The sequence below is a fragment of the Sebastes umbrosus genome, chromosome 22 (assembly GCF_015220745.1).
Source record: "Sebastes umbrosus isolate fSebUmb1 chromosome 22, fSebUmb1.pri, whole genome shotgun sequence".
Lineage (NCBI taxonomy): Eukaryota > Metazoa > Chordata > Actinopteri > Perciformes > Sebastidae > Sebastes > Sebastes umbrosus.
Window position 1 is genome coordinate 8668084 of NC_051290.1, and position 23577 is coordinate 8691660.

The 23577-nt window shown below is 41.6% G+C and overlaps 1 protein-coding gene across 1 annotated transcript in view; it reads left to right on the forward strand.

The window, feature by feature from the left end:
• The window catches only part of adam19a (ADAM metallopeptidase domain 19a), a 171749-nt gene that overhangs the window by 65359 nt on the left and 82813 nt on the right, over positions 1-23577 (forward strand). The window contains exon 3 of the mRNA XM_037758149.1: positions 12497-12573. Coding sequence (XP_037614077.1) covers positions 12497-12573 — 77 coding nt within the window. The remainder of the gene's footprint in view (positions 1-12496; positions 12574-23577) is intronic.

Genomic DNA, 23577 nt, shown 5'->3' on the forward strand with positions numbered 1-23577 from the left:
CAAGGTCACACCCATGTATCGTACGATAAGTGGATTATTGTGACGGGCCTAGCTGTGAAAGGCTTCAGATTCCTTCCGACCCCACACATGATGAGAGGGTATAGATAATGGATGGATGGAAGTTTAACAGACAGTTATCATTTGCATTTCGAATGAGGTTGAAGCTGCCCAGTCTTGGTCTGATTCAGAGAATCGATCTCTTTCATCTTGGTAATGATGGGCCCATCTAGCCAGTGTCGAAATAATATAGTCAACAACGTAACCGTGTTCCCTACAGGTCAACACACAGGACTAAACACATGACATTGTTTCCCAGTGGCAGGCATCGAGGTGAGGAGAATAGGACTGCAAAGCAACTGCAATCCCACCATACTGGCTTTGAGAAGTCGCTGCTGTGGTGATAGACTGTAATATGCTGTTGGACTTGTTGTGAAGCCTTGTCGATCCTCCCCAGGTGGCACCTTGTATTGTTGTCCAGTAGGAGAGCAGCATCACAAAAAGCTTTTTCCACATCTTACTCAAAGAATTACCTTTGATTGTAAATTGTTCTCTCCAACTGGGAAGGCAGCGCAGATGGGTCAGCCTCCCTGCTGCAGTCTCGTTATGTGGTCTGGACTGCACTTATGTGCAGTCACGGTCAGAGCAGAGGCGGAGAATGGACTCATCAAAAGAAGAGAAATCTTGTGTGAATTTACTCTTCCAGGAATGAACTCTCATCTTCATTCCATCGTAGCTTTGTGAGGATTCAATCAGTGATAAATTATCTTTGCGAGCAGCTTGCGGAGACATGTCCCTGAACTCTCCTTTCCGCAATCACTTCTTTTTCTTTTCCGTCCCCTGCATCGATGTCATCTACGTGACAGACCGAGGCACAGACTGGAAATGCCTGTACTTGTCTTTACAGCTGAGGCCAAATTAACGTTCATTACAAATGTCAGTGATTAATTTTCTTCGGGGAGACAAAAAGCGTAGCGCTCGCTGGCATCGGAATCAAACAGAAAGCCTTCCCAAAAATCCAACCTCGCCCATGCTTTAATAAGAGAGCTGTGCTATATGGTCCTTTTTGTTTGACACAGATATCCAGCTGTGCCATCACAATAAGAGGCATATCTGAATCCCTTCTTAGAGGGATTTCGTAGCAATTAAGCAGGCCATTAGTTTTTGTTATTGTTTGTTGCGTGGGAAATTTCTACAATGTGAATTCATAGTCTGGATCTGGGCGCTGTGATGCATGTGATTAGCCTGGATACCATGTCTGTCACAGCGTGAGGTAGCATCAGAGCCAGGAGATCCTGGCAAACATCAACACACTCCCAAACAGCCTTCAATCAGAGCAAGCACAGCTGTTGACTCACAACAGAAGTTATCTGATGGAAGCGGAGGATGCGCTGTTGTTTTTGCTCACTTCAAGTTCAACTTTTCCCTTTTGTCTGAGGGAACAAAGTGAATTGAAGCGAGTCATTTGTGATGCGCTGTTGTTGTACGTATCATAGAAACAGAAAGCTTGAAGGTAGATAGGTCAGAAGGCGTGTGTAGATAGTTGGGGGTGTGTATGGCACAGATACATTTGTAACAACACACACACACACTGGGGTTTAAAGCCCATTAGATTCAGTTTAGCTCAGATTAAATGAGATGTTATGTTTTTATGTGCTCATAAATAAAAGTGTGTTAGATCTCAGTGAATACATTTAAAATACAATCGGTATTATTATTTCCTCAGTTCAAGTACTGAATCCTAAATGCCACAGAAAATGATGTTTACTGCCGCACCAACAATACAGAGCCAATGTAAGAAAACCTCATTCAAAATCGTAGAAATTACTAAAAATCCATCCTTTGGTACACATTTGTTTGGACAGGGATTGTAGATTTAAGAAAAAAAACACTTTTTATAATGCAAATTGCAATAAAAAGCATATTATAATAACTTATATGGTCAAGTATCACCATACATGACCACTTATAATGACTTATAACCAGCTTGTAATGTATTATATCTGTCTATACCTCAGGAATTTCATTACTAATTCAATAAATGAATAGTCTATATGAAATAGCCACACGGTAAAGCCTAATTTTGTACACTCCTGTGTGAATTAAATACATGACAAGTGAAAAGTACTGAGTATTTTCTCATTTTATTAAGAACTTTAGTGCAAAATGAACATAACAGTTTCAAGTGAAGTTATAGTGGAGTGGTTCTATGGGCGCCATCCACAAATTTAGCTAATGGAAACGCAAAAATACGAACTGAACTGGACTGCTCGGTGGAAACCTACCATTAGAGTAGCTTATAATCACATGATAATGCATTATAACAGTGATGATAATGCATGTTTTTAATGCGTTATAGACATGGGCGTCATAGAAAGCGTTAATCAAAGTTTCTTCTCAGAGTATTCAGAGACAGCAGAAAGGTTGTGATGGGTATTCCGTTGTACTGATACAGCGCTCCCATCCCTTTTTCGGCCTGACAGATCATTGGAGGCTGTCGACACCCCACTTTGGCTCAGTGGGGGATTGAAGGGAACAGTAATAAGTACCTCGCTGTATGTGCCCATCCAACCCCCCCGCCTCCACCTCTCCACGCTCCTCTCCTCTGCCTCTCAGAACAAGACCTTGTTTAATTTTAGCCGCTTTGACGCACATTTGACATAGATTAATTATAGAGGCTCTTCATGTCATTTAGCCGGTTGCATACGAGCACATTCACTCAGTACCAGAGGAAACGGTTATTCGGTACATCCTTTTCTTCTGCAACAAAAAGACTTCAGATCCTCAGCAAACGGCAGCCTCCGTCACTGCCTCGGCTCTCATACCTCTTCCACCGTCCTCAGCATCACTCGGTCCTCCTCCGCCCTCGCTCTCCAAGCCCTCTCGGGTCTCCGACGTGATTGCCTCCTCCTGTAAAGCTCTATCCACTCACACCTTTCCCGGCCCTTCTCCACGCTGCTTGACTGATCGGTAGAAATTGCACCGGAGACGACTGTAGCTCCTTCAACGATTTCACGGCCTAGTTTCACTGCGATAAGAAAAACAGTCAAAAAAGGGGAAGGAAGTAGTGAATGGTTCACAGTCAGTCATCACTGCAGCTGGAAAGCTCCATCCAGGAACCTTTTCTTCTTTTATTTATTTCCAGTATTTGGATGTTAGCAGATATGTGATTGAATATTTGCTTTCTCAATAGAGCGGTGCAGGAATGAGTCCTGAAACCCGGAAATGAGTTAGCATCTTAGCACTTCTGTTCCCTCGTCTCAAAGTTAATGGGTTTTTAGTAGGGCTGTCAAAGGCATGACCATTTTCAAAGGGGTCCCTTGACCTCTGACCTCAAGATATGTGAATGAAAATAGGTTCTATGGGTACCCACGAGTCTCCCCTTTACAGACATGCCCACTTTATGATAATCACATGCAGTTTGGGGCAAGTCATAGTCAAGTCAGCACACTGAAAGCTGTTTGCCATGTTATGATTTGAGCATATTTCTTTATGCTAAATGCAGTACCTGTGAGGGTTTCTGGACAATATTTGTCATTGTTTTGTGTTGTTAATTGATTTCCAATAATAAATATATACATACATTTGCATAAAGCAGCATATTTGCCCACTCCCATGTTGATAAAAGTATTAAATACTTGACATATCTCTCTTTAAGGTACATTTTGAAGGGATTAAAAATGTGCAATTAATTCGCAATAAATCAAACATTTTTAATTTTAACTCGCGATTAAATATTTTCATCGATTGATAGCTCCAGTCCTAACCAATCAGTAGGGAGTGACTTACATATCCATCCCACCCCCATGTCTCTCACATAAGTTTTACTGGACATTGAAGCTATTGGATGTAGCTAGGTGGTAGTAGAAAGATGTTCTTAATTCCATTTATGAAAGCTCCGATTGATTTTTTTTACAGCTGTCAGTGAGCACACCACATCTGTTTGACCTGTTGAACAATTCATGGACATGATCAGCAATTCAGAGGTCTGGAACCATGCTACCCAGGGATTTCTTTAAGAATGAGATCTTGTTCTACCAACATCATTTTTGCAAGATTTCTGGGTGTTCATGTCAATATTGAAAGGAAAATTCTGGTTTCATAAAGCTTGGGTCTTCGTTTTGTGGTTTTGGCCATCGTTACTATTTGTAGTGGTAACACTGTTCTCATAAATGCTGACAACAAACAAACCCCCAGGTTAGCTAAACTTACTTGGAAGAGAAAGCAGAGACAAGGGGTAAATCTATTACACAAATAGTCTGTTGTGAAAGTTCATCACAGTTTAAAGACCCATTTAATTGCTTCCAGTGTTGGCTTGTTTCCAACCTGTCTGGCCTCCCGACTGCTCGTGTTTCTTGAGTTTAATGTCACCATGTTCTCAGATCCCAGACTTTGGTTACTACGATCATAACCGATGGGAGTGTTGGCCAAACCTATGAAAAGAAAACTAAAGTTATATTAAACCAGAATTACCCAAGGTCTCGTGGTGCCACTTAGGGGCAGCCATTAAGCAAAATTGCGTCTTTTAAGTGTGTTGTTGTGTCATCAAATGAACACGCATTAACCGTCACTAAACAACTGTTGCCTGGCATCATGTTAATGCATGAGATGAGCCGTAATAGAGCGTAGTTATTGTCACTGTGGCAACCCGCAGTCACATCAAAGATCTGAAGAGCGCGCACATCATCCCATCTTTGCATGTTTACAGTTCATAACCCTGTATGATAATCGCTGCCTCTCAGGAGGAAAAGGGAGGATTGTCAGGGCCCTCTCATCATATTCTTAGCATGTAGATTAGACAAGCTTTGATCCATCTAATAAGCCCTCCTCTGGCACAGTGTGTGTTAGCTGTGCTTCACTGGAGCACAGAGAGGGGGCCCCGGCTTTGGAGCTCCATCTGATGCATGGATGCTGCTGTCTTCATCCTCTACTCCATGTCTATCCTCAGCCCCGAGCAGATAAGCATCGAAGGCACGACCCAATTCAACAACTCTCCTTTCTTGTGCCGTCTCTTTGGCTTCCTCTTGTCCTGTTGTTTTCTCACCATCGATTTGTCTTTTCCTGTTTCTTTGTTGTCTCGCCTTCTGTTTCTCTTTCGGTGTCTCTCCGACTGTCTCTTTCCATCAAGTGAGCCTTTTTCTAACTCCTTAACTTCTCCAAACTCTCCATCCCTCGTACTCGCCTCAGCCCATTTTCCTCATCCTCCACCTTATCCTCTAGGACGTGGCGCACTAACTAAATCCGAAATTGACTGACACTGAAACATGATCAAACATGTCACTACACACAGTTTGAATTTGCGTATACTTGATGCAGCTTTACGTGGCATTTTCTCTTTAAACCAGCGGGGGTGCCGGATGAAGATTAAAGCTGTATACCCCGTAACCCTCCAGAAATCAGGAGTAGCAGCCCAAATCACTCAGAGCACAAACACCAGTGGCTGCTGTGAAAGATCGACAAATGTGGCTGAAGGAATGAGAGGCTTTGGAAGCCGTTTGATCAGTCGGCTAAATGTGCAGATGCCCCACAACAAACTCAGTAAGCGGAGCCTCTGAACCAATCATTCTGAAGAATGGACCCTGAGATGTTAGCCCGGAGATATGAAGAAAGGCAGTGAGGTGGAAAAGGAAATGGAGATGCTTTTCCACAAGGCAAAGTAACCGGTCATTGGACATTTTGAGCTAGAAAGTCACACAGACGGTGAATCTGATGAATAGTTCTCTTTCTTAACCCCTTCTTTTCTGCATATGAAGCCTCCAAATTGAGGTTTCATAGCAGGAATCTCTGCCTTTAGGCCTCAGTATGCTTCAAAACAACTGGGTCGTTTGACAGTTGTGGGACCACAGCTGTAAAAAAAAAGAGTTTAAACTTATTTCTAATGGCCGACCTTGAAGGTGGGGTGAAAAGCTGTCTGGGGACAAGGAATCTGACTGAGATTAGGGAGGCAGTGAGGTGTAGTCAGGAGGAAGCTATGACAGCAGACATTTTTCCCTCTTGGCCATTAGAAATGGGTATAAACAATTTTGCCTTCAGGTATGGTTGGACAACACACATCCCCAGACAGACCCCTCTACACACCTGGACAACTGCTGAATTAAAGTGGGTTATTGTTGCATCACATTTTGGAAAGTTATGATAATTGCTGGACGCAGACTCCCCCAATCCTGCTTTTGGAAAGTTCCAGACGCTTTTAGATAGGGCTGACCCGAATGCTTCAAAGCTTCAGCGCTTCGACCATTGCCATGGTCAAATCAATATTTCGAATGCTTCGGTTTTGTACATTTATTTACATACAGTAAGTATGTAATAATATTGTATAAATCCCCAAATACGCCCATGAAATAAGGAATAATCCTACAACATTATTCATTATTCATATTCAACATAGATTTGTATTAGTTATTCTCAGACTGATATCGCTATTTGTTGTGTAGAGGGTAGTGTTTGTACAGTAGTGCGGCATTCATCGAATATCTTTGAATATTTCTCACCGAAGCTTCGAAACCCAAAATTTGGTATTTGCGACAGCCCTACGATTAGACAATGCTTCCTTAGGGCCTCTCCTTGTCCAAGGTCTTGCTTCTAATGGCCTGTTGTTCAACCATGTCTCAAGGCAAAGGTGATAATACCACAATCAAACACGGGGTGAAAAGAGGGGCAACGCGCTAATCGTTTAGAGACGGAGATAACAGCACACACTTTCGGACAATCTTTCATCTGAAGCATCGATGGTTTAGCACTCTGTTGTACAGTGTGCCAATACCAGTGAAATTCCACGATTCTCGATACCAACTCGATACCACAGTAAAAAACAAAAGTAAAACAATAAATCCCATGTACTAACATTTTTGTTAGGAAGTTAAACAGGTCATAATTCCCTCTCTATTACTTATTTTATATTGAAAACATCTCCTTCAAACAACTGGATTTATTCAAGTTTCTCACCAAAAACTATATATAACAAGATTAACATTTGAACACATCATGATAGTGTTAGAATATACCTTCGCCCAGTGCTCATTTTTACTGAATGGAACCTGAGCGCATCATAATGTTAATGATGAATGGCACCTCTCATGTTGAAATCGGCAGGATAAGAGCTAGTGCTAACAGCTAACGCTAACTAAGTCCTGTTGATTTCAACACAGATTTGTTGTTCACAATGTATCAGGGAAAAAATAGGGTGCGTCCCCTGGATGTGTCGATAGTGAGTTTACGGGTTGACGGGACGCCGGTAGTCTTGAGCTCTGACGGTACCTACTGTACCTACGGTACTGTAGAAAAACAAGTATGTCACGTTTTCAGAGTTTTGGCATTGACTTGGTACCAAAGTAACGGTTCTTGTGACATATTGTACACATAAAAATTGATTGAACTAGTTATGTAAAGAATGCAAAAAGAGAGCTTGAGAGAGACGATGGTACCCCGCTTACTTTCACACCTCAGCACAGCCCCCATTCTAAAGGAGCCTCAGACACTGTAAGACGATCCAACAAGCACTGTGTTTGAAGCATACTGAGACCTTTAAGACCTCTCCTTGTCCAATTTATTGCCTTCTGGATAGTTCACACTTCCCTGTCTTCCTCCTCCCCATATGTAACTCCTAACACTCTTACTACTGGCTGTCACCCGTCCTCTCCCTTTTTCACATTGTCCCCCCTTTTCTCACTTCCCACTCAGCACTCGCTGTGACCTGTCGAGGTCTCTCAGCTGAGCTGGAGGAAGTTTCGCAACTAAACAGCTGAAAATGAAGCAAAAGAAGTGGAAGTACGTCTGCTGAGCATGTGTCATGTTGGACTGACAAAGTGGGAAAAGAGTGGTCTTGAATTCATAATGGGTTGTTGTGTTTGGAGCACCGCTCAGAGATGGGAATTAGAATAGCGGATACAGATAAGACTTGCTATCTCTCAGTCGATCCCACTTGATGGTTCTATTGTAATGTAGTAAATGATTTCTCCACACTGTGACTTTTTAAAACTACATTATGTTGTAGTGTTTGACCTTAAGTCCTTGGAAATGTTTTTCCTTTCACAACACTGAAACTCGGGGCCTCATATCTCAAAGTGTGTGTAGAGGCAATTCTCGGTGTGTAAGAACTGCCAATTCTGCAAAAAACATTGACAGTCTTTATTTACTTTCACTGCCGCTTTCAACAATATCTAGGTATAGCAACTACAGTATGATTAAGGTTAAGGAAAGATTGTGAGTCTAACTAGCAGTTAGAATAAAGTTAAAAGAATACTTCACCCTCAAATGACCCATTTGAATATCATTTATTCACTGCGTGTTACCTTGAAATCTTGAAGAAAACGCAGTAAATCCTTGATGAAATTCAAATAAATGGGGTCCAGGTTTAACAACAATGAAACCCTAACCCTAACCCTGGACCACATTTACTTCAATTCATCAAGACTTTTCTCTGTTTTGGGGTTTTCCGTTCACCGTGGAGGCGTGCATGCAGGAAAAACAAAGTTTTCTTCAAGAATTCAAAGTATCACGGGGTGAGTAACTGGTATACAAATGGACATTTTGTTGTTGAAGTATTCCTTTAAGGTACAGTTGGGGTTAGGCAACTAAAACACTTAAAGTAAAGGGGAAGGTCACGATGAATTGAAATCACAAAAGTTGATTGCAGGTCTGTTTTTCCTGCATGAAAATCACCTCCCTGAACTCCAAACCCTTTTCTCCTCGCTACACAAGGAGCATACTACTTCCTGCGTTGACGCCGAATGTTGGCATTAAACTTTAAATCGGGAGGTGCGAAATTGTCCAATATGGACGTAATTCCTAGGAATTCTGGGTTGGTTTGTGCACCCCCAAAATGATATGGTCAATGAGGTCCGTTTTAAAAAGCCTGGTAGACTAACATTACAAACAGTGAGGTTGATATAATGCTAAATGAGGTTCAACCAAACCACAATGTTTTGACACAGGTGGCTCAGAACCACTTCACTATTGTTCATAGATGATAAATTAGTGGCTTTCATGGAGCTGCAGGTGTTCAGCAATGCAGTACTTGAAAAACGAGGATGCAAATTTAAAAGAATAACTTTTAGTTTGAAAGACTTTCTTGGTCACAAACATACTCCTTTTCATTGAAGAGCACAAAAGCTGCTAATTTATATCGAAATGTTGGATTGTCCCATATGTAGTTTGTACTGCAGTAACATTGAGGTCAAGTATGTCCTTGGGTGCCCATTGGAGTTTAGATGTCTCCAATTTTTGAATCGGTTTACCCTCTATTACATTACTGTACAGGATTAAAATGTGAGAGGACAGCAGCTGCTGGTGCCTGATGTATGGTTCACTGATGGCCACATCCTCGTAGTGCCATCAAACAGCCGAACCCCGCTGAGCTCCTAGCATGTTATAACACTGTTGGTTTAAGAAAAGTGTCTCTTTGATACTGTTGTAGGACTAGCAGGCATGCAGTGTCACTCGAGATCATTTTGAAAGAGACGCGCAGTCGCACTCTACCTCGCTTTTTTTTTGGCAAAAGGATTTTCTCAGCGGAGACAAGTGTAATGATTTCACGGTGCTTGTAAAGAGTTTATGGTGCTTCAGACTCTTCTCAGCTGTGGCGCAGCAGTCGTCCTTAAAGTCGAGATGAAATGAAAAAATGCCCTTTTTTTAACCTTTTTAGATCACATCCCCGTCAAAGTGTGCACCTATTTAACAATCTATGCAAATTGTCTTCCTATTAAACAAAATATGACGTGTGCTTATGTAAGAAAGCATCAACATCCATCCTTCAATCAATCTGCTTAGAGAGGTGTATGTGGAGGCAAAGATGCTCTCTAAGAATGGTCATGGCATGAGAATACTCACAGTACAGAAGCTAAAGACAGTCTAACTTCCGTTTCACTGGGACTTTAAAGCAAACCCTGTTTGTGGAAAAGCAGCACAGATTATTTTGTTCTGGTCTACTGCATTTGCATAGGACCAGTTTTACCTGGGAATGTATAGTTTCATTGCCAATTGTTCAGACACAAAAGGGTTCTGTGGAAAGTGGAAACAAAGTCTTCAGCTTGTTTTCTGGCTCTGGGATTACACAACGTTCTTCGGATAAGTATTATTTTGCAGAACTGCTGTTACTCAATCAGCAATAAACATCAGAATTTCAAATTTTATCATTCAGATATGATTTCCTCTAGTCTGTAGTTCCTTTGTGTACATTACATAACATCCATTACAGCGTCTGATAGGCTCAGATTGTTTGTCTCATTATAGTGTATCAAAAAATTATGATACCAAAGATTGTTTACTTGCCTTTAGGAGTTCTTTTCTGCTGCACAGAATGAGCAATGAGCTCGCATATAGGGCTGCAACTAAAGGCCCAGACACACCAAGCTGACATCAAAGAACTAGAGAAAATGAAGACCGACTGTTGCGTCTCCACACATTGCCTTTTGTCTTAGCAGACAAGTTGCATTTGAACACGCTGCAAATATCTCTTCTCGTGCACTGATTGGTTTAAGCTGAACAGCCAATCGGAGTGATTTCTCTCACCGACGAGCGCCGCTGCAGATTCAACATTCTGAATCGGCCCAAAAAACTTGGACACTGGCAGACTAGAGCCGACGCTACAGGACACACCGCAAAAACTAGGCTGACAGACGCTCACCGACGGCCCCAAACGGTCCAACAGCCAGCCATCGGCTCGGTGTGTCAAGGCCTTTACAGTTATTTTTATGATAAACTGATCTGTCAGTTACTTTCTCAATTAGTCGATAGTCATCAAAAACATGTCAGACAATAGTGAAAAATGCCCATCACAGGTTCCTAAAGGCCGAGTTTATGTCATTAAATGTCTTGTTTTGTCTGACCAGCAGTCCAAAATTCACAGATATTAAATTGACATGATACACACGGCAGCACGTCCTCCCATCTGAGAAGCAAAAACCAATGAATTTTGGCATTTATGCATGAAAAAAGACTAATGAATCGATTAGTTTTTTGAAGCAATATTTGTTTTCACATTTCCCCATTACACACTGATGGAGGGTAAATTGAATTGACAACATTTCAACATTTCTTCACCACCTGCTCCTCTCTACATCTGCAAAATGGGCCGTCCTAAATATTAGAAAGAGAAAAAAAGTGAATTTGTAAACGGAGTTGTTTTTTTCCCTCGTTGCAGTGTCCAGAGAGGGAGCGTGAAACTGGTGTTTTCTCTGCAGAGATGCCTGCCAATAGAGAGAGAAGAGTGAGCTTGAGGTTTATTTATAGAAATGATTAATGAGCTCAAGTGTTTCTCATGATTAAAACCATATGGACAAGTTCTAATGAAATATATCTCCATATTGTTTATATCACAGAGGGCGTTGGTCAGGATTATGTAAGTCTAGATCCAGAACAGAAAACATAACGTCAATATTTATATAACACTTTGGTCCGTAGCGAGATATCCTGACAGCTACATGGGAAAATGACCCGTTGTGTTGCTGTGGCTGCTTCCCTCTGGTCTTTTCTCTGGTATCACCATGTGGTCAACATGTCCACCCATTGGCCCATTGACATCTTAATCTTTTAGTACATATTTCCAATGTCGGAATAAAATCACCAGTGTTTTGCTAAAGTTGGGGCGCAAATTTCAGGGACCCTAAAACACAATTTTTTTTTTGTTGAAATTACACCCAGTGATGGTTGAACACTTTTAACTTGTGCTTTGCAGCCCATTTCAGCTGTAATTGTGTGCTCGTAGGGTCAGAATGGTAAAATCTCCTCAATCATTTGGGTATAATGAACGCCACTAAAGGCCAATATTGGGACTTAATAATATGCTGCATAAAGTTTATTTATCTTCCTACTGTTGAACACACGTTTTCTCTTTGGAAAAAGACATACAGTTAAGAATATACATATATTTGGCCACCATGTGCTATAGAACAATAATTTAACTATTTTGATAATCGATTATTAGTTTCAATATTTTTTCTTTCAAGCAACAATACCAGCTTCTAAATTTTAAAGATTTGCTGCTTTTCTTTTTCTTTTATATATATTGATCAAATTGTAGAACTTTTGCTTGGAGAAAACAGGCAATTGTAAAACATCACTTTGGGCTCTTTGGGCAAATTGTGATGGGTATTGATTCACTATTTTGGACAATTTGCAAAAAAAGAAATCAAATAATTGAGAAAAGCATGAGCAGATTAGTCAATAGAGAAAAGAAAGGTTGAGTTAGAATGCAGTTTGAACATGTATTCCCATGTCTCTGATATATATATATATATATACACATCAGAACAGCATTTCTTTTGAAATACATTTTAGGGAATAGATGTCTCAAATGCATTGATTTCTCCTCTCAGGTTCCGTGGCCACTCAGCTTGAAATTAACTGCCTTCGGGCAACTTGTTGACTGTGTTACCTGCAGGCTGAACACTCAGTCTAAACAGTGCTGTAAATGCACTTTGATGCTTTTAAATGCACTTGAAGCAAAGTGAGTTCTTCCACTGCTACGACCCTGACCTGATCCCTCTTCTTAACCCGACAGGAGGAGTACCCAGTCAGCGGGGAAATAGCGCTCTCATCCAACGACCTCCAACTGGTGCTACAAGTGGAACGTAATCAGTGAGTATTGCTTCTCTTTACTGCCTTGGCACCGTTAATTACCTCCTCAGTCTTCCACCTGAGAGGAGGAATTAATTGGGAGACGGCGAATGCAGAGTGAAGTGATAATAGAGGGCGATATCGCAACGCTCCTCCTCTCTGTCTTGACTTTTTGGCGAGTCTGTGCTTCATCACAAGGTTACTAAATGTTTCCACATCTTGAAAGCGTATTAGTGGATGGCTTTAGTGGATGGATGTATAGTGCTAATAGCAGTTAGTATCCCAGTAACCCTGAAGCAACAGGGTTTGAGCTCTTATTCTGAATTTGTGAGGTCAATCGGAGGAAGCACTGATGCTGAAAAGGAAAGCTAATGTTCCATTAGGCACATTATGCGATAGTCATGGACAGTTGCTCGTCCATGACCGTTAAAAGCTTAGTTAAGGTTTCAACCAATGGCGATGGAAGCTTTTTATATTTGCCTCGAGAGAGATAAATCTGACATGGCTCTTGAGTCATATCTTTAGATTTTTTTTGCCTCTTTGTACTGGGAGCAGGGGATGTGTGAGTGACACACCTCAGGGCACAAAAGAGGAGCATGGCTAATCAGAACGAGCGGCGAGTGCCATTCAAGGCCAGCAGAGGTTATGATGTTCCTGTGATAACATCACGGGGAGCTCCGTCTGCTGCGTGCACATTAGCCGTGGACGTGCTGAGACTCCTGAGGTTGGACCACTTAGCATGCTCATGAAGCCCGGGAGGTGGAAAGAACATGTCTGAACACCTCCTCTCTGTTCATCAGAGCGGAGACTCCTTACCAAATAGACCCTCGTTAGGCATACCAGCTTTTTATTTAGCAATCCTAGTTATGATAATTATGTGTGGAATTGCATACGTTAAACTCCCCTGGACCGACTTTACTGTAGCAGGTTCAGTTTTAAAGCTAGAGTGAAGGTACTGGTATCATATGAAACTAGAAAACATGAGGAATCCATTGGTACCAACCATTTTGGTGAGGAAAAACTGGCATGGTCATTTTCAAAGGGGTCCCTTGACCTCTGACCTCAAGATATGTGAATGAAAATGGGTTCTATGGGTACCCACGAGTCTTCCCTTTACAGACATGCCCACTTTATGTTAAGCACATGCATTTTTGGGTTGTGGTTTGCATGCAGTTATGGTTGGAGAGCTGTGTAGGAATGGCCAAAATGTTTTATGTTTAACATTTGCACTTCTTAAGTGTCCGATGTGAAGCATCGGAACGTCAAGTCAATTACTGTGGTTCAATGTCAGTTTGGTTTAAATTTTTTTTCTTTCATATGTAGGTTAATGCAGGGTCAATGGTACAATGAAATGTATAGGAGAGAACGGGTCAGCTCAGCAATAAAAGATAAGATAAAATGACAATAATAAGAAAGAATAACATTAATAAGATAGAAAGACAATGATAACATAAAGTAACAATAAGTTGACAAAAGTAACAACATAAATTAAACTAGAATGGCACTCGGAGAGCGCAAACCTCCGCCAAGGTGCCTGATTTTAAAAACAGATCACAGCTCACAGCTGGCGGTACCGTGAGGTGGTCGGCTTATTATTAACACGGTGTGTTTCCGTGTAACGTATCGGCGGATGCCTCTCTCTTTCAGCAGCCTTGTTATGTCTTTATAACGTCTCTCATCCCGTCATCTACCGCTTTGGTCTTTCTCACCGCGGACGGCCAGCAGCTCCCGCACACATCCACACACGTATCTCTCTGCTCTCAGAAGAAGGAAGAAGGCGGGGTCACGCGTCATCAACGCGTCCTATACCCTGTGGTCTTAATGATCAGGCTGATCGGAATTCTTAAAAAAATTCCTGAATCCGGATCGCCACCAAAATCTAATGGATTGTTCATTGTGCCACACCCCACCCCTCCAAAAAGTTTCATTCAAATCCATTGCGAACCTTTGGAGTATCCTGCTAACAGACAGACAAACAAACAAACCAACGCCGGTGAAAACAACTGCCCAGTTCTCCGCCCTTGGCCTTGGCGCAGGTTATCAGTATCAGTTATCAGTTATCAGTAGTGATATATTACAGCTAAAAAAAAAACTAAAAACTGAAATGAATTTATGTTAATTTTTATTTTATTAGTTTTTTAACCAGTAATTATCGTTTCAGTTCAGTTTACTATAATAACCTTGGCGTACACATACTGGATACGCAGGATTTCAGTTGTTTGGAAACAGATTGATGACTTGGAGCAAGAGAAGACAAATGGAGGAACGGACACAGACAGTTAAGCAGGCCGACAGGAGCCCTGAGACAATGGTGGCATACATGGAGGAGACGGGCAGTGATGAATGAAATGGAGAGGAGACCGAGTCTGGTGACGACACAGCGAGTCTGGGCCAGGGAGCCACGCTGTGTAACCCAGGACAGCCAGTTGGCAGTCGGTGCTTATTTTAAACCAGCAGTCCCCAGCGAAGCGAGGCGAAGTTTGGTCTGGACCAGCGAATGTAGGTCAGAGAAAGAGGGACACATTCTGGGGAAGCGGTCGCTCTGTCGATGGAGTTACTGGGAATTTTACTGGAAACTGAGTTTATTTTATCTAGTGGGTCTCTTCCACTGGGACAGGACTGGAACATGGCCAGCGTGTTTGAAGGCCGAGAGCATCACTTTTACACTTATGTAAGGAGGAAAAACTACATCTGGTTGTAATAAAACAAGATAAATATTAAACAAAGTTCTGACTGAAGCAAGGAGGAATATCTTGTTATGATGGAAAACTGTTTTATCACAACAGAACGTTTTGTTATAAGGATGAAAAATATCTTGTTACAATAAAAGTATTTCTACTTCTTTAGAGCAAAGCATGTCATTAAAAAGAGAAAACATATTGTTATAATATGATAAACGTATTTCATTATCATAATAAAGTTACAAAGACAACAAATATTTAGTTGTGATAAAAGAATCTTGTCAAAAGTCATTTAAATCATCATTTAATCTGGTCGAGTCTTTTTACATTTCCTAAAACACTGTTAACCTGAGTGGTTTATAATTAGTAGACTCTACAGTAATGTTCGTCTCCAGCACAGTTCAGCCGGTGATATTAAAGATGCTGCAGCATGTGTGTGTGTCCAGAGGAAGCTGTTCTGTCATCTCTACTTCTTCGTTCTAACCTTCAGAAAATCAACATTATCATCCGTCCATCCCTTTTCACTGTCCTCTCTTCAGCAGCGGAAAACAGGTGAATCATATCTGAGAAGTGCTAAATCAAACTGATAGAGTGGTGTTCTCACACAAAGAGTGACTCCTTCACTTCGAGTTGTTTAAACAGACATGAGGGAGGAGGAGGAAGAGGAGGAGGAGATGGATGGAATGAGAATGAGCTGGGAATGTGCTGGGGGGAGCTGACCTACACACAGGTCCTGAGAAGAGATTGAGCATGGTGTGTGTGTGTCATGGAATGCCAGCTGACGTAAGGCTCGACATGCCCGTGCTGGCTGAAGTACCCAGAGCAGACAGAAGACGTATAGTTTGTCGGTGAATCATATGTTTGTCCATCCGGCCACTCACTGGTTCCTAACTGATGGAATGAGTAACACACTCCAACAATCACTTCCGTGCTTGCAGGAAAGATTAACTGTGTGTTTATCGACTTTTCCCCGGTCAAGAAAAATGTGGCTTTTGAGCCAAACGGGGCTTAAAAAAGAATGGAAATTTTAACATCTGTGATTCCATTACAAACGGGCAAACTCCATAATATACTGATGAAGATCATGTGATGTGACTGAAAGCTCCAAAGTAGATACTCAATAGATCTTGTGATTGTTGTGTCCGAGGTCAAGAATGAACTTGGAATCTTGTTTTTTCTTACGAGTGTTTTGAGATCTTTGACTGCGTCTCATGGTTTTCATCAGTAAATGGAGCGGGCTCAGTTGTTAACACATGAAGTATGTAAACATGTGGTCGCATGTGGGGGGGGAATCGTAACCCTTTCTAGTCGCTGATGGAGGCTGTGAGATACGGTTGACAGCTGGTTGAAACTAATTAGGTGTACCTTGATTTAGATTCATTTGTCAAGCATATTTATGAAGTTTAATTGGCACACATGTTGCATCATTTTCCGTTTGTTTGACATGGAAAAGTACACTGATTTCTTGTATACTAACTGCCAAAACAGTACACATGACATTTACTATATATAGAACAGTAATGCCTCATTTCCACTGCATGGCTCGGCTCGACTCAACTCACTTATGGCACCAGGTCCTTTTCTATTTTTTTTTTTTATTTCAACCCGTCTTGAAACACCGACCCCGTCTCGTTTACTATGCTTTGTGGGTGTGACTTTTTTGCTGCATCATCACCATAATATATATTAGGGCTGTCAAAGTTAACGCGATAATAACACGTTAACGCAAATTTGTTTTAACGCCGCTAATTTCTTTAGTGCAACTTGCAAGATTTAGGTCGTAACAGGCTCAGTTTTTAAAGTACCAACCATGTCGTACTAGCTTGTCATGAAGGAGGTTAAGTAACGCTCCAAACTTACGCTAAATTTTGGCGAGGAAAAACCGTCATGGCCATTTTCAAAGGGGGTCCCTTGACCTCTGACCTCAAGATATGTGAATGTAAATGGGTTCTATGGGTACCCACGAGTCTCCCCTTTACAAACATGCCAAATTTATGATAATCACATGCAGTTTGGGGCAAGTCATAGTCAAGTCAGCCCACTGACACACTGACAGCTGTTGTTGCCTGTTGGGCTGCAGTTTACCATGTTATGATTTGAGCACATTTTTGTATGCTAAATGCAGTACCTGTGAGGGTTTCTGGACAATATCTCTCATTGTTTTGTGTTGTTAATTGATTTCCAATAATAAATACATACATACATTTGCATTTAGCAGCATATTTGCCCACTCCCATGTTGATAAGAGGATTAAATACTTGACAAATCTCCCTTTATGAACATTTCGAACGATAAAAAGTGTGTGATTAAGTTGCGATTAATCGTGATTAACTATTTTAATCAATTGACAGCCCTCATGTCTATACAACCAATGTGTTTATGATTAAATTGTTTACTAAAGCACAACGTTCTTCATAGATCTAATCTGTGAACCAGATTGATGCATTCCCAATAAGATCCCCTCCGGGGGAAGATCCATCCACCACAGTCTCACAGAGTTATGACCTCAATGTTGTGTAAATTTTTCCCTGCGGTATTGTATCGAATATCAATATTTTACTACGGTGTTGCATCAAAGTTATAAAATCCAGTATCGTGACAACACTTTTAAGGAGTTCATTGTTGCAATTACACACTCTGGATCAAAGCCTGAGATATATTCTCCCATCGATAATTATTTCATGGAAAGCTTGCTATGAAGAAAGCAATTTCCTCATCCAGTAGGACATAATCTCATAACAGCAAAACTAATTCTTACACAGAGAAAATGAAACGGCCTCCTAAGGGAAAGAAAAAAAAAAAAAAAGTCTATAATAAAAAAATGATCTGTTTAGAAATTGAACAGGCACAGTTTCAACTTATTGAATCAAGAAAAGCTTCTTCACTTCAGAAAGTACGAACATCACTTGCTGCTAATGTTACAGGTGACTCTGTTTACACAGCGGCATGTGTGTGTGTGTGTGTGTGCACAAGCAAGGAAAAAGAATTAAACAAACATGTACATTATTAAAGAAGTGCCAGCAGAGTAATCATCATATATTAAATATTAATAGCATCAAAACAATGGGCCATATCATTCAATTAGTTTGCATTGGCTGCTGGTGCTCAGCAGCTTTATCTCCTCGCCTCAGTACATCACACACACACACACAGCTCAGGATGTTGGCATTGCACTTAAAGAGCACATTTAATTTTAATTGCAAATTTTTCTGTTGAGGGTTACTGGATGAAGTGTAACCTCTTTCTATGTTAATGAAAGCCTTGATTACTCTGCCACCCTGGGATGATATGTAATGAAATGGGCAATACATGCACATCCATTGTACATAATGATGAGGCAGACCCCTTGCAGATGTGTCTAGTTGAGCTAAATGTATTGCCGTACTCCACGCGGCAGACCTGACAAGGTGTTAATTAGGACCGGAGTCCTCCGAGAGTCTGACTTCACAAAGACAAGTTTAGAACGAACGGCACTTTCTAAGCACTCTCCTGGCTACAGCCTTTATTATCCCGGTTCCTTCATCGATTTTTTCCACCCATTTTTTTTTGTTTGAACTCGTCCGCAGCCCCCATAGTGTCTCCACTTTAATAATGATTAAAATCAATAATGAGCTTTGTTCTGTTAATCTGCTCTAATCCAGCTCGGGATGTCAGCTCAGACGGTGACTGGCAGCTCCGAGCCCAGCCTGCGTCCGCCTCCTTTTTTTGCGAAGGAAAATCCCAAGAAAAACCACTCCGATTCAGAGCTGCATCAGCTGGCAGGATGAAGGGATGAAGGGATGTGGGGAGAGAGGAGGAGGAGGTTGGTAGGAGGTTGGGAGGGGAGGTGACATATAAGTCAGTACCAGGAAATGAATTGTCCTTCAAAGGCTGTTGGAGTGTGGGAAAGACGGAGATGCTGCAGAGGGTTAGAGAAGCTCACCGGAAACAGAATAAAACCTTCAGTGAAAGTTAGTCCTGGAGGTCAAAGAGGCTAAGGAGGAGAAGTAGATGTAAAGAAAGAGTGAGGCAGAGAGCAGGTGGTGGTTTGAGCCTTGGGCTGCCAGATCTGTATACCCTGCAGACTCTGTAGTGTTTCCTGTTTGGCATGTGCTGAGGAAGTCGTGTCGGAGCAGATGTGCAGCCTTGAAACATTATATAGTTACTCCACATTTCTGCATGGTTGCGTATCTGCAGAAACACACACACACACACACACTCTCTCTGACATCTGATGCTTGTACAGCGCAGTCCTGTTCACCATTGTGTTTGTATCCCTAAAGACAGCGTAGCCTCATCTGTCAAAGTGTGACCTTCTGAAACTGAACGCCTGAGACAGACCACGACCAAGGCTCAGGCCTGCAGGGCTTTGTTGCCATCTCTCATTTCACTTCACGCCTGAAGTCCAGGGTGACTGATGGCCAGCACGAATCACACTTCACACACCTTTCCCACGTCCCCAGACAGCAAAGTCGTGCACCTCAATATAACTATACACAATCAGAAGGTTCATGAAACCATTAAAATGTCAAAAACAAAATATAATCTTCCTTCGTTCCTGTTTTTGTTCCATTCACTTGGTGTATATTTAACATGATACTACACACCCAGCATTTCAGGCTAATTGTTGCCATGAAAATGACCTTGAATGTTATTTGAACTGAGACTAGAAAAGCTGAGCCAGTCAATTGATGTCTCTTTCATTTGAAATTTCACAATGTCCCTAGATGACATTTCCGAGATCCAATTTCTCTCCGAGCCTGTCTTGTTCAATTTGAAAAACATGCAAAGAATTTAGCTGGCAGACTCGGGGGCCTTCTTTTAAACTCCTGAAAATCGATTGTCCTCTCTCGTATTAAAGGGAAAATACGCCACCTTATATGTGGATGTCTAATCAGTATTGATGGTAATTGAAGTCCATTGAATCATTGGTCCATTGGTAATTGTAGTCCACTGAATCTAGCGCACTCTGCAGCCGACTGTTCGGCTCATTTAACAACTTTTGCATCATCCACTCAGTCTTGTCACATCGTAGGAAAGTACTTCACACAAGTCGTACGGGGAGCCAACTGTATGACCAATAATTAAACGATATTTACAATTTCTGGACCGTTTGAGTTTTGCCTTTGTGAACGCAAACTGGACCAGTTGGAAAATTGAAATCCTGTATCATCCTTGCATTGGTTTGATTCAGGAACCGGACCTTTAGGTGTGAAACCACCTCCTGATGAAGACCATGAGACGATGTTGAAAGCTCAGAAAAAGCTGAACCTTTGAGCTGAGATTATTTTGCCACACATACTTTTGTGTTGCTCGGTGTCAGAGGTGTTGATTTCCGCGTTCAAAAGGTGTCGACATAACGTCATATGGCGCCGTCAAGACGTCCCACAATGCACTGATATATATTTTGCTCTAGGTTTGTCTGATATTACAGCCACGTGTTGATTTGTTGTGACACATGCGCTGCATTGTCGAGATAAACCGCTGTCTCGTGTCCCAGTGTCGCTGATGCTCCAGGAAAGCAGCAGTTTTATTCACTGCTCGGCACAACCCGGCTCCTTTACCTTGACTGTATGTTGTCTGTGTGGCTCACCCAGTGTGCTACAGCATTCACTTCTGTTTGTCCAAAACACACCATGCTAAGTGATGTGACTTATGTTTGTTACACTCTTCTCAAGGCCGCTCAGGAAATGCTCAGAGCTTTGCTTATAGTTGTTGTTCCCAGATAAACACAATGTCCACTGAAAGCTAAGATATTTTCTTTTTCTTTTCTTTTGTTCTGTCTCATTAGATAGACTCAATGGAAGATTCCATTTCGTAAGGTCATTACAGCACCTTGAATTAAACTACGTATGACACAAGCCAAGAAGACCAACATATATATTTGCCCTGAGCAATTACCACTCCTTTTGTTTTCAACAGAAGCCATTAACCTTGATCCTGTGACAGGCGCTCAGGGAGCCGACAGCACACTTCACAGATGGGTGACAGGCCATGAACAGGCGTTGGGGCCAATTAGAGACAGTGTGACAAACATGGAGGGTTCCTGGTTGTCTCAGTCTAAGAATGTGACCAGGGCATGTTGTCAGGTTGAGGTTAGCTATTTGAAGTGTGCTTGTCAGGTCTCCTCTGCTGCCTGTCCTTGTAGTATATTTTATGGTATAGAGTGGGCCACACTTACTTAGAACTAAGGCTGGGACGATACACCTATCTCCTGATTCAAGTATTGCGATTCGATATTATGATTTATTGCGATTTTTGTTAACTTTTTTAACACTAGACCATGGGAAAAAGTTGAATCATCACTTATAGGCACTTTTACTTTAGAAAATATCTAAATTAATACAGTAAGAATGTTTGATTTTTTGCATGTATTTAGTCGGAGATGTCCTGAAGTCAAATATATCAGTCATTGTCAGACATTATTTATTAAATTTTTTCCAACAACCCAAAAATAAAATAAAAAAAGACATTTCACCCACAAATTAGTGGTGTTTTCTTTTTCATTTATAAGGGACATGTAATGTTTTATACTTCTGGTGAATATAATCCAATCAATGTTATTTCCATATATGTATTTTGTATATACAGTTCTCTTTGTTAACACCTTATTTTGAAAACCAGACATAGTCACACATGTATACTTCCTCTAACTTCTCCAAGTGCGTCGCCAGCTCTCTCGTCAGCTCCGTTCTCTTTATCCAACCATGGTCAGCTCCATCGGGGCTGTTTGAATGCATTTAACATAAATGTCAGTATATAGGTGCTCTACAGTTGTAGCGCAGGCCCATTTGACCACGGAGATGAGAGCGACGGCCGGCTCGACCGCACGTTACCGCGATATGAAAACGTTTCCTGTCCGAGACAGAGTTAGCATGCAGCTTTAGCCGCGATGTCTAGCTCTGCTTTTCCTGTCAATGTGTGAAACCCAAAGTGTTTCCATACTTTACTGGATGTGTAGTGTTTACCACGTTGGATTTAACATGTGAGGGTGCAGGTCGTATCCACGCAGACCCGCCGCCATTTTCGAATTAATCTTGTTTCGGCTCGCTGCGGTTTGTTTTGGTTGACGGATACGGAACGGATATGACTTCACGTTACTCAGACTACAACAATAAAAGCGGTAACTTCCTTCTACCTCTGCATAGACTCAAATTAAGCAAATATATCGATTCTAGTGAAAATAAATTTCAAAATCGTTGAAAAAAAAAAAAGGTTTGCTAGCCTGAAACCAAAACAATGAGCTGAAAGAGGCTAAAAAGCTCAGTAGAGCCGAGAGGAACTGGTGATCATTCTCTGTGAGTCATTTGATCCATCGTCGATATAAAATATTGATTAGTGCAGCTTTAATAAATACTAACTATTGGTTTTATACATACCAAAGCACTGCATGAGTAATCATTTATCTTTCCTCTCTCTGCCACTTCTACGCTTCTTGTTGTCTCGTAGCAGTCATGTGTTTCCTTGATTGAGTTAGGTTGTCTGATGTGGCCCCTCATCAGGCCCCAGATGCTGCCTCTGTTGTTCCAGATGTCTCTCAGAGGACATGGGAGGGACGCATAATTTCATTAACCGCAGCGCTGCCATTGATTTTTTTTTCTGTTTTTTTCCAGAGGCCATTAACTTAGCTTAACTTTATCTCAGGCCCAGGAACACGGTAATTACAATTAAAAGTATTTATATTGGGGGTACAGACAAACAATAAAAGGGCCAGCAGTGTTTTGATGTCGCTATGGGAGACGGCACCTGAAACCTGGGCTGCTGTCATTTCTTTGTTGTCTTATCGCCACCGTTGCCGCTCCCTGCAGCCTTTCCTACAGACGTGATGAATGTCCTCTCTCAGCCTCCCCTTTGTGTCTTTGAGGCTCAGCACAATATGCTCAGTTCAGAAATTCTCAAATGTTCAATTACCCCCCTTGTTTTGGGCTCGTAAGGCATTGAGCCATTTTTCTTTTGTTAAGAATGTCTGCGTACCATTCCTTTCAGCCGCCTTATAGCAAGTGACTATTTATGGTTATTTAATTCAGGTCATGGCAGATAAGGCAATGTGTTGGCATAATCCATTATGCAAGCAACGCAGGATAGTATGAGTTTCTGTTCAGTGGTTGCTGTAAACAGGAGAGGAGCAAAGAGAGCCCTCTCCTCCTCCCCATCCGTCGTGTCAGATGTTTATCAGCCCATCTCAACTGCTGGTGTTGTGAACGCTCCCTGGGGCGGGAGGAGCCAGGAAAGTGGACTGAAGACTGAAGGAGCTCTGTGTACGCGGTCAGCAGGAGGAGTTGCGTGTAAACTAGTTTGGTCTGGGTATGTGTGAGTAATGATGGGTAAATAAAGAGAGATGATTAACAGCAGATGGCAATACTTA